General features: G+C 38.2%; 2 protein-coding genes across 5 annotated transcripts in view; one reads left to right on the forward strand and one right to left on the reverse strand.

Annotated features, from left to right (window-relative positions):
* NDUFAF4 (NADH:ubiquinone oxidoreductase complex assembly factor 4) overlaps positions 1–12,701 on the reverse strand; it is a 350,782-nt gene that overhangs the window by 78,995 nt on the left and 259,086 nt on the right. The window lies entirely within an intron of this gene.
* KLHL32 (kelch like family member 32) overlaps positions 1–12,701 on the forward strand; it is a 239,256-nt gene that overhangs the window by 70,337 nt on the left and 156,218 nt on the right. For all 4 annotated transcript variants that reach the window (XM_050786571.1, XM_050786564.1, XM_050786562.1 and 1 more), the window contains one exon: positions 8,107–8,287. In XM_050786571.1, coding sequence (XP_050642528.1) covers positions 8,107–8,287 — 181 coding nt within the window. The remainder of the gene's footprint in view (positions 1–8,106; positions 8,288–12,701) is intronic.

A 12,701-nucleotide genomic window follows, 5' to 3' on the forward strand; every position in this document is an offset into this window, starting at 1 on the left:
TTCAGAGCAAATAATAAGAAAGATGATAAACCTAGGGAATACATTTTTCTTAAGAATTGGGTGTTTGTTAAGTGATGAGACCAGTTTCTTTCCGTGACTCTGAAGCTATTAGAGGTGATTTGTTCCAGAAATGTGTTGAGAACTGGTGACATTGCTGTAACAGGTGTAACGCCTCTGCACTCCCCATGTGAGTCTTTTGCTCTCAATCAGTGATTCTCAATGGTGGATGATTTCACCACCAGGGTACTTTGTGCAATATCTGACAATGTTTTTGGATGTCACTGGGACTGTGGATACAATTGGCATCTACTGGGTAGAGGCCAGGAATCATTTTAAACATCTTGCAATGCATAGGGCAACCCCCTACAACAAAAAAACATCTAGCCCAAAATGTCAGTAATACTGAGGCTGAGAAACCCTGCTCTAGACCTGGCATCCAACCAATACAGCACATGGAGACCATGGTGTCTGTCTGCCACCACCTCAGCCAAGCTATTTATTCCTGGCTACCAGGATCAGTGTGCATACTTAAAATAAGTTTTTACTTTTAAGTCTGCCATCCCATTCTTATTAATCAACTCCCATTCCACGGTCATCTGTCTTCCACAGTGCAATCATCTCTATAATGTTGTCTCCTTTTCTGCTTCAACCCAGAGCCCTCCCTTCCCCACCTCTCACACTCTCTCACTGTGCCATGTGGAAGTGTCACAGCACAACCACACCTTCTGCTGTATCATCTCCTTGTCCTGAAAAGCTCTGTTTGTCTCAGACTTCACTCAGATCCATCCTCCTCTGACAACCGTTTCCCTTGTAGTCCTCTCAAAGTAGTGGCATTGTTATTTCCTCACATCTCATGTACGTCAAGGACAGGTAGAGAGATTGTCATCATCCCAGGGCATGATTTTGCTTCTAGACCGTTACTCCACAAATTGATTGATTGAGAAAGCACAGCCACAAAAACAACATCTCTTCTGAAGATGGTGCTCTCTATCTCTCTCAAGCTCTCCTCTGCCTAACTGTGGTCGGGGTCATTGTCTTTCATTCACTGAGTACTTCGGCACCTGGCTTGCAGTCTTCCTCCTCATCACGAACCCCTTACTGTACCCCCAGGGCCCTCAGTGTCAGCATGGAGGATGTGTCTGCTTCATGGTCCTTGGACCTTCAATCTGCTTATCTCCAAAGACCTTCTCCCTGCACTCAGCTGCCCAGTTTCATGGCCACACCTCAGACCTTGTCATCCTCAGTAATTACTCTGTTTCTGAAATCACACTATCCGTCATTTTACTCTCACCGCAGCCTCCTCTCCTTCTAGCTTGCTGATTTACCCCTGTTATGGTTGTACTCTGACCTTACTGTAATGTCTCATTTATTGGCCCTGCTACTTTCTACCAACCCATCCAGTCTTTCCTTTCCTCATTTTCCTTCTTAAGCAGTTTAGATTCTATCACTGTTGCTAAACCCTTAAGTTCTCTCATTTCCTGTATTTTTGATGCATTTGCTTGAGAAAACCCCAATCCGGATGAACTGAGCTATTCATATTTCCATGCCTATATTGTCTAGTAGAGACTAGTTCCACAAAAATCTTTAGATTCAACAAGCCAAAAAGTGCCCAGAGTTTTAGTATGTGTTTCTGGTCCACTGACTCCCTGCCACTCAAGAGGCAATCCTTTCCCACAACTAAGCCCAAACCTGCCTCTGTGCTTCAAATCAATCTTTCATATATTCTCAGCAACCTTTGACTGTTGCTTGTTTCTCAGCCACGTTCTTGAGATACAGCTGTGTTGTCACCTTCCCTATGCAGATGAGTTGCAGATTTACATTTCTAGCAAAGACTCCTTTCTGAGCTCCAGATCCATGAATCAAGCTACATATTTGACATCTGTGCTTGGATGTCTTAAAGACAACTCAAACTTAACGTGTCCCAAACCAAATTCATCATCATTCTTTTCTACAATTCTGATCCTCTTTCATTTGTTTCCTATTCTGGAAATATCAAGTTGTATAAGCCAGAAATGTAGGCGTCTTCTGGAAATCTTCCTCCCACTCACCTCCATATATAATCTAACACCAAGACCTGTAGATTTTCCCTCTAAATAACTTTTAATCCCATTCACCTTTCTGAAACTTCATCCGAATGCTCCTTGGGCTCCAAGGTCCAACTCCATCACTCACCTGAACCATAGTCACAGTCCGGGTTTGCTCTAGTCTGGCCCAGTCTCCCCTACTGCTCTTGGTACTACAGCTTGAGTGACCTTTTCTGTGACTTCCCATTGCCCTTAGGATACCCTGGCCCAGAATTCCTGCACAAGTGGGCTCAGGCTTCTGCTGCTCGGGGCTTACCTGCACCACGTTCTTCTTCATCCCTAGCTGTTAACTTTCTGTAGACACTCTGTAAGGGCCATGCTCCCTCCTGCCACAGGATCATAGCATTTGCTGTTCTCCTGCCTGGAAAACCTTCCTTTTTACCAGATTAACTTGTTCTCATCCTTCAGCCAGCAGCTCAAGTATTATTTCTTTAGGGAGGCTAGATTATGTGATTAATGTGTAACTGCCCCACTGTACTGAAAGTTCCATGAGGACTGCTAAGGACTGCTACCACATATGGTTTGCTCACCATTTTATCCCTGGTACCCAGCACAACACCTGGCGCAGGCTTAATAAATATTTGTTGGATAAATGAATAAGGGAAGGAAGGAAACAAAATTATTCATTTATAATTACGTTCCTTTCTACAGAGTTTTCATTATTTAATAATTGTCTAAGCATATTGTATCTTCTTTGCCTATTATTATGACCATTGTTATTAATTGACCAAGTTCATTTTAAAGTGTTTATAAATTATAAAGTGTTCTATAGAAATAACATTATTTTATTACAGGGTCCTTTAATAGCCTACCACCTTAAATAGAATTTTAAAAATATTAATATCTTTAATTTTCATGAAAATATTTTGACTACATAAAGTGATTTAAGACACTTACTTGATAGTTCACCAATAGACTGAATTGAGATAATTATGCATAATTATTACTGTCAGACTTTTTGTCCAGTCTTTTTCTTTCTTGTATAAAGTAGCCTACTTAAGAAATGAGAATCTTTATGCCAGTTGGTTGTTTTTAATATGTAAGTATGTAACACCTTATTGGTAGTGTTACTTAAAAACGACTACATATTTTTTGTATATACAGGTTGTAGGTGAACACTGATATAGAAATTGACTTGGATTTTAAAATTTGAAATGCAGATGTTTAAAACCATATAGCTGTTTTTGGAATTTACAACTTTAAAACTGACTGAACTTCATCAAAATTCTTTCCATGAACATCAAACCCTATAGGATTTCTGTGACCAAAAATGTTAACTCTATGACCTTGAAGTAGCAATTTGCACTAAAGCAGTGATTCAGTATGAGTAGGGAATATGATATACTGAACATCATTCTCTGCATTTGATTTATTAGTTTTTGTGATCAATTCCAGAATGAAAGTTAAAGGCTTAAAGTTATGAATAATCGTCTTTCCTGAGACCTTGTTTATTTATTTCCCCATTTCTGGATACTGACATACGACTGATCAAATGGTTGCTCCCTGGCATTACTAAAAAGCAATCTTCTGCTCAGAGAGTCTGGGGCTTTCCACTATTGCATGAGGGCCTACGTGGGGCCCTGTGAAATACAGGAACAGCAGTTTGCACAGGCAGTCTGATAGGGGTTGCCTAAAGCCCTTATAGTGTTCAGGTAGAAAAAAATAGAGGGACATATATCCCTGGGAACTCATAGAGTATCCAACAGAACCATAATGAGAAGCATATCTATAATTTTAAAATTCAGGTAGCCATATTAAAAAAAGGTAAAATTATTATTTTTTGTTGTTGTTGAGACAGAGTTTCACTGTTGTTGCCCAGGCTGGAGTGCAGTGGCACGATCTCGACTCACTGCAACCTCTGCCTCCTGGGTTCAAGAAATTCTTCTGCCTTAGCCTCCTGAGTAACTGAGATACAGCATGTGCCACCACACCCGGCTAATTTTTACATTTTTAGTAGAGACGGGGTTTCACCATGTTGGCCAGTCTGGTCTTGAACTCCTGACCTCAGATGATCTGCCCGCTTGGGCCTCCCAAAATGCTGGTATTACCGGTGTGAGTCATCATGCCTGGCCCTAAAAAAGGTAAAATTAATTTTAAAAATACATTTTATGTAACCCAACATACCCTAAATATTATAATTTAAACATGTAATCAGTACAGAAATATTGAGCTATTTTGCGTTCTTTTGTTCATATTGTCTTTGACATCCATTGTGCATTTTACATGTATGGTACATCTCAATTTGGACTGGTCATATTTCAAGTACTCAGTGACCATGTGTGGTTAGTGTCTACTGTATAGGTGTATCCCTACAATAGACTATTACTATTGTATTGATACAATACAATACAATAGAGTATTACTATAGTATCAATATAGCACATACTCTTTTGTATTGATGCAGTTCTAGGGCATCTCTGAGAGAAAGGGGTTGTATTGGGGAAGCCAGGACACTCTCTGCACTCACCGATGAATTCTGAGGTGGCAGCATTGCTTCTGTGGGAGACCTTTTCCAGTTTTAGGATGACACTCAAATCTGTGTTTCCTTGAGAAATATGGCTCTTGCTTTCAGTCTTTTTTCCAGCAATTTAGAAGTTTTAGGATATACTTTTTCTTCCTTTTTCTTTATTTCTCAAAAAAATTGAGGGACATTGCTCTAGGTTGAGAGGCTTAGTTTGCGAATTTGATATATGTTCTAGATGCTGAGGGAGCTGTTTGCAAGCATGTGTCAGCTCCCCATTTTAATTTAGACATAGTGCATTACAGTCTTTGATTTATCTCCTCCCTGGTTTATGACTATTGACTTGGTGAAGTGGGCCTGCTCCCTTCCAGCTATGTTCTGTGGCCACGTGTGCCTTAACATTTAGAGGGTTGAGATGTTTTACAAATTTACATCCAAGAGTTGAGTGGGAAGTTACTTTCAGAATACAATAATGATTTGTTGATTAAGAGGCTTTTATTTCTTGCCAAATGTTAGAGTATTTGTTTCTGCTTTTAAGGATCCCTAACATATTGGTTCCAAAATATTTGGGATCTTGTGCCAACTGTTGTCTTAAATATTTAGCTTGTTGTTTTCTTGAAGCTTGAATTTTCAAGCCCAGCTGAATGATCCTGTGAAATTGTGCAGCATCACTATTGTTTGAAAGCCGAGTCTTTTATTCTTTGCCAAATTTCAGTTTACAGCTGCTCTTTTTCTGGTAAGATTTATTCACTCTCAATAGACATATATAATGCAAGTACCAATTCAATCTTAATAATAAGGACAGGAATTGTGGCACTATATTTGGAAAATGAGTAAGGAAACATTTTAAGGCAATTATCTTAATATATTCTTCTGTTCCACTACAAATGAAATTTTGAAATACATTTATTTAACATTTAAGGTAATATAAAAATGGAGAAAATAAGTTATGAACGTTTCAAATATATTTTCTAAGGTTATAATAATTAGAATCTATTTTCTATGGTTATAATAATTAGAATCTATTTTCTATCCCAAAACTTTCAGTCACAGTATGAAGATACATGTTTTTGAAGCAAAATTTCAAATATTTCTTACTGCTTTGTCATGTTGTTCTGTTCATGTATATTATTCTAAAAGGCTGACTTTGAGATTCATTATACATAATATAAATATAAAGTTAATAGGGACTTTCATGATTTTTCCCCTTAAGCATAGATTTTTCAGCTCTTTTACAGATTGTGTGTGTGTGTGTGTGTGTATATATATTTTAGACAGAGTCTCGCTCTGTTGCCCAGGCTGGAGTGCAGTGGCATGATCTCAGCTCACTGCAACCTCCACTTACTGGGTTCAAGCAATTCTCCTGCTTCAGCTTCTTGAGTAGCTGGGATTAAGGTACACGCCATCACACCTGGCTAATTTGTATATTGATGCAATACAATACAACAGAGTATTACTATAGTATTAATTAAACCCCAATATGGGATTTCACCATATTGACCAGGCTGGTCTCAAACTCCTGACCTCAAGTGATCCACCTGCCTCAGCCTCCCAAAGTGCTGGGATTACAGGCATGTGCCACCACGCCTGGCCTCTTTTTTTTTTTCTTTTTTCTTTAAGTAGAAGGAGGAATTACATTATTATATTCTTGGTAATATGTTCTCAAGATACCTGATCTTGGACTTTCAGTTTTTCTATCTATAAAATAGAGATAATAATAGTACCTGCCTCATGGTGGTGTTGTGCAGATTACATGAACTAGTCATTGTAAATCACTAAGAATAGTTCATGGGACATGGTGAGCACTATGTGTTTCTCAAATCTATTAAAAAGTCATCCTTTTAGGAAAGATTTTTCAAAGACTATCTTAAAGCTTTACTTGGCTGATACAATGTTTCTATTACTATTCCATTTCTTGATTTGAGATGCTAATTAATTGAGTGATGCTAATTAATCTCCATTCTAGACTTTGCATAGAAATTTGCAAAAAATTATTTATGCTTCTGAATGAGGTTTTTAATTACTGATTTTAAAGTCTGCCTATGGCTTGAGCTACTAGATGAATATTCAATGACAGTAACCATTTCAAAACTCACTGCTACATTTCAACTGAAAATAATCCTCCCACCTTCCCACAGGAACTTCCTATATCATCACCGTCTGTCAAGTTTTTTCTTTCCATATTTCTGACATTTCTGATGCTTCCCAGTCAAAACTGTCCAATAAAGCTTAATGACTGCCTTCTGGCATTTCACAGGAAGTATTTGGTGATTTGTACCTAACTGTAATTTACCAGCCAACTGGCACCACAGGCTGAGCAGAGCCCTGCCAAATAAACCCACCATGCAGACTAGGCTGGTGGCAACTCTGGCTCCCCTGAGAAACTCTTTCACACTCAGAGGAAGGGGTTGGATACAGGAATTACCAACATGGGAGAGGCAATGCTCAATCATCCCAACAGTATTTTTACTCAGCTTTGAGATGAACCTGCTGGCCAGAAACAGGACTTGATGGCCCTTGTTTTCACTCTGAGAGTAACCTATTCCTGGCAGATCACCCATCTTAGTCCAATACCGGTTCTGAGATTTCAGAGCACTGTGTAGATTCCCATTGGCGTAAGCTGAAAATGTCCATAGCTGTCTATAAAGTGAAAGTTTGCATTTTGTGTTTATGGCATTACTTCTGTATTATTGTAGAATGATCTAGAGCTTCACCTAGGACTTTTGAAAGGGCATAAGGATAAATGTCTTAGGTTAGTGTAGAGAGTGAAGAGGTAAGTCTCACAATGGGTAAAATTAGCAATCTCACAAAGTAGAAACAAAAAGAAAATTATATAGTCATTCATAAATCTAGTAGAATGATCACACATAGAAACTAAAGGCTGATAATAGATAAATTTTACTTTCAGCTTTAAATTTGTTATCATTTACAACGCATTCCTTTTGATGCTCTTATGGTGCACAACTTCCCAAGTTTAATAGTAAGCTTCTTTGGTTTAATTGCTTTTTACATGAATGGTCACTTGGAGCCCTTTTTGTCCTGACTAACATTTGCTCAGTTTTCTTGTATGTGTTAACAGTATTGTGTCCTGTGGGAGACATGGTAAGGTACAAAGGTGGGGAAGGAATCAGGGAATTAGAGAGAGGGGACAGAGTGGGAAGGGTCACACACACACATGTACACATGCCCAGATACACATCCAGAGGAAGTTTTGCACTCAGAGATGTTCACACACTGAAGGGACGGGGCCCAGAAGCAGAGGCTTGCAGGTCCAGAGACCTGGGTCAGTATGCAGCCACAGATGAACACACACAAACACAAATGCAGAAAGAGAGGCACCAGTAAAAAAGAGAAAGACCCTGCAGGGAGGGGAGCAGAGAGAATAAGAAAAAGGGAGAACAAGAGAATGGTGGAGAGAAAGAAAATGAGGGAACAGATGGTCACACTCATAGAGTGCACTGGAACCCGTGTTGCCTTAGTCAATGTTCAAGGAATGAGAGAGCAGCCGGCCCACAGGGCTGGTAAAAGGAAAAACGTTGACTTGATTGTTCTCCTTTGTAGTATTCAAGAAATGCTGACAGGCCAGAGGCTGTGCCACTCCGAATCTCACAATGACAGCGTCCTGGCAGCATTGAATCAGCAGAGGAGTGATGGCATCCTCTGCGACATCACCCTGATTGCTGAGGAACAGAAATTCCATGCTCACAAGGCCGTCCTGGCAGCATGCAGCGACTATTTCCGGGTAAGTCACCATAGTTTGTTTGTTTCTCTTAAAATATTGATAAAGAGAGGATGACAGTGTTTCCCAAACTGTCACTAAACCAGGAGCCAATTATGTGGTACCCCCAGAGCTGAATGGTGGGGGCTTTTGTTCTTTCCTGGGTAGAATGTGTCCTGGGGCCCCATTGGGTCCTCTCTGGGCAGGGCACCTGGATGTGCCTCCAATGTAGAACAGACCTCCCCTCGCATCTGAGCCAAGGAGTGCTTGGCACTTTACCACCATGAGACAATGTGGCACTGTAGTGCTCCTGTGGGGGTGCAGATTGGGGTGAGAGGTTGCTTCTGGATTCAGGATCAAAGACCAAGCTATAAGACAATTTGTTAAAATTTAAAAATCTTTAAGTATATGTAGTGTTTCTGATTTTTATATATATACCCACACACATATATACACACATATATGTATATATACGTATATATACCTCTGTGTGTGTGTGTGTGTGTATATATATATATATTTTTTTTTTTTTTTTGAGACAGAGTCTCGTTCTTTCATCCAGGCTGGAGTGCCAATGGTGTGATCTCGGCTCACTGCAACCTCCACCTCCTGGGTTCAAGTGATTCTCATGCCTTAGCCTCCTGAGTAGCTGGGATTACAGGGACATGCCACCACACCTGGCTAATTTTTGTATTTTTAGTGGAGATGGGGTCTCACCAAGTTGGTCAAGTTGGTCTTGAACGCCTGACCTCAAGTAATCCACCTGCCTCGGCCTCCCAAAGTGCTGGGATTATAGGCACACACCACCGCGCCTGGCCTAATGCTTTCTAATTATTTGCTCCAAGGACAGAGATTCATTTAGCCTAATGGACCTTCATGGTCAGTACATGTGGCTAATGAAAACACATCTTGTTTACCAGAGCTTTGGGGTTGATTTCCAACAGCAAATTATATGTGGTAATAAGATTGCTGTTTTTCTTGAAGATGAAAGTACACAGTATGGTGAAGCTGATTAAATGCCACTTATTTAGCACTTCTTGTGATTCACATGGTGAGCAAAGGATTTTATATGCATATCTCATTTAATCCTCACAACAACCCATTGTGCACATATATATACATACTATTAAAATCACCATTTTGCATATATGGAAACAATAACAAAGACTAAGTAATTTGCACTAACTCAGAGGATAAGGGTCACACAGTTCCTAAATGGCAGATCTGGAATTGAAATCCATGTTTGACTCTTAATGAGTGTGATAGTCTGCTGCTTATATGGACATAAAGTAGCAAAAACCTGGACAATTATTAGCCAGAATGTTTTGAAATATTAATTTCTAAATATACATTATTTCAATGCCTATTTAATTTTCTTTTCAATGCTATTTCAGTTAACTAGTGACTAATACTTTTGAAACATAACGGTATGAATCTCCATATAAATGGGAATATAAATTAATTTAATTGTGTTGTGTTGTTTTTTTAATTTTCCCCAGTAAAGTCTCTAAATGTTACAGACACCAACTTAGGCCCATGGGCAATTTGTTGATTGGTTTGAATATTTCTAATAATAATGTTGCTTTTGTTAGTTAAGAGACAATATCAACTGCACTTAATTGCCAACTAGCAGTTGCAGAGAATTTTCAAAGATGCCAAATCATAAAAGACAGCCTTTTTAAAAAAGCGTATTAAATGTGATGAAACTGAGTAATGTAGAAGATGAAGAGGTAATTACTTGAAATGGCTGTTTCTGAAATAAAAAGTAGGATTTAATTCTAAACTACAAAGATGATACAGAATATCTGTAAAGTGGCCTTTTAGTTCCATTAATATAATTATACATTTCACACACCCTCACTCACATTGTCAGGTATTCTTCTTTCAGAAGAGTCATATTATTCAGAGGGGCTTTTGAATCAGCAAAACACTTTAGATTGTATGTATATTATGTAATAGGAATTTTGTCTTTTTATGGACTGTAATATAGCCTTCTTGGTGTTAACTTCTCTCTACTTAGGTTTCAGCATTTCAGTATCGATTTTTTTTTTTTTGAACTTTTAGGTTCAGGGGTACATGTGCAGGTTTGTTATATAGGAAAATTATGTTTCATGAGGGTTTGGTGTACAGATTATTTCATCACCCAGGTAATAAGCATAATACTCAATAAGTAGTTTTTCAGTTTTCTCCCTTCTCCCAGCCTCTACCATTAAGTAGGCCCTAGTGTCTGTTGTTCCCTTTTTTGCATCCATGTATTCTCAATGTTTAGCTCTCACTTATAAGTGAGAATATGTGGTATTTGGTTTTCTGTTCCCATGTTAGTTGGCTTATAATAATGGCTTCCAGCTCCATCCATGTTGCTGCAAAGGACATGATCTCATTCTTTTTTATGACTGTGTAGTATTCCATGATATATACATACCACATTTTCTTTATCCTGTCTACCACTGATGGTCATTTAGGTTGATTCCATGTCTTTGCTATTGTGACTAGTGCTACAGTGAACATACACATGCAGGTGTCTTTATGGTAGAATGATTTGTAATACTTTAGGTCTATACTAAGTAATGGGATTGCTGGGTTAAATGGTAATATTGTTTTAAGTTCTTTGAGAAATTGCCAAACTGCTTTCCACAATGACTGAACTAATTTGCATTGCCACCAGCAGTGTATCAGCATTCCCTTTTCTCTGCAACCTCTCCATCATCAGTTTTTTTTTACTTTTTAATCATAGTTATTCTGACTGGTATGAGATAGTATCTCATTGTGGTTTTGAGTTGCATTTCTCTAATGATTAGTAATGTTGAGCACTTTTTTATATGCTCGTTGGCTGCATGTATGTCTTTTTTTGAAATGTGTCTGTTCATGTCTTTTGCCCACATTTTTATGGGGTTGTTTGTTTTTTGCTTGTTGATTTGTTTAAGTTCTTTATAGATTCTGGATAGTAGACCTTTGTCAGATGCATAGTTTGCAAAATATTTTTCCCATTCTGTGAGATGTCTTCGGTGATAGTTTCTGTTGCTGTCCATAAGCTCTTTAGTTTAATTAGGTCCCATTTGTCAATTTTTGGTTTTGTTGAAATTGCTTTTGGTGTCTTTGTCATGACATATTTGTCAGAGCCTATGTTCAGAATGCTATTTCCTAGATTATCTTCCAGGGTTTTTATCATTTTAGGTTTTACATTTAAGTCTTTAATCCATCTTGAGTTGATTTTTGTACATGGTGAAAGAAAAGGGACTAGTTTTGATGTTTGACATATGGCTGGCCAGTTATTTCAGCATCATTTATTGAATATGGTCTTTTCCCATTGCTTGTTTTTGTTGGCTTTGTCAAAGATCAGATGGTTGTAGGTGTGCAGCTTTATGTCTGGTCTCTCTATTCTGTTCCATTTGTCTATGTGCCTGTTTTTGTACCAGTATCATGCTGTTTTGGTTATTGCAGTCTTGTAGTATAGTTTGAACTTGGTTAATGTGACTTCAAACTATGTTACAAACTATACTACAGCTTTGTTCTTTTTGCTTAGGATTGCTTTGGCTATTTCGGCTCTTTTATGATTCCATATGAATTTTAGAATAGGTTTTTCTAATTCTGTGAAAAACATCATTGGGTAGTTTGATAGGAATAACATTGAATATGTACATTGCTTTGGGCAGTATGGCCATTTTCACAATATTGATTCTTGCTATCCATGAGCATGAAATATTTTTCCACTTGTTGGTGTCATCACTAATTTCAATGAGAAGTGTTTTGTAATTCTCTTTGTAGAGCTCTTTTACCTCCCCAGTTGGCTGTATTCCTAGGTATTTTATTCTTTTTGTGACTATTGTGAATGAAATTGCAATCTTGATTTGGTTATCAGTTTGGATATTGTTGGTGTATAGAAATGCTACTGATATTCATACATTGATTTTGTATCCTGAAACTTTGCTGAGGTTGTTTATCAGATTTAGGAGATATGGGGCAGAGACTATGTGGAGTGTTCTAAGTATAGAATCCGTCATCTGCAAACAGGGATAGTTTGATTCCTCTCCTCCTATTTGGATGCCTTTTATTTCTTTCTGTTTCCTGATCACTCTGGCTAGGACTTCCAGTACTATGTTGAATAGGAGTGCTGAGGGTAGACATCCTTGTCATGTTCTAGTTCTCAAAGGGAATGCTTCCAACTTTTACCTATTCAGTATGATGTTGGTGTGGGTTTGTCATAGATGGCTCTTATTAGTTTGAGGTATAGTGCCTAGTTTGTTGAGGGCTTTTAACATGAAGGGATGTTGATTTTTATCAAAAGCCTTTTCTAAATCTATTGAGATGATCATGTGGTTTTTGCTTTTAGTTCTCTTTATGTGATGAATCGCATTTATTGATTTGTGTGTAGTGAACTAACCTTACATTTCAAGTATAAAGCCTACTTGATTGTGGTGGATTGGCTTTTTGATGTGCT

This window comes from Macaca thibetana, chromosome 4, assembly GCF_024542745.1.
Source record: "Macaca thibetana thibetana isolate TM-01 chromosome 4, ASM2454274v1, whole genome shotgun sequence".
Taxonomy (NCBI): Eukaryota; Metazoa; Chordata; class Mammalia; order Primates; family Cercopithecidae; genus Macaca; species Macaca thibetana.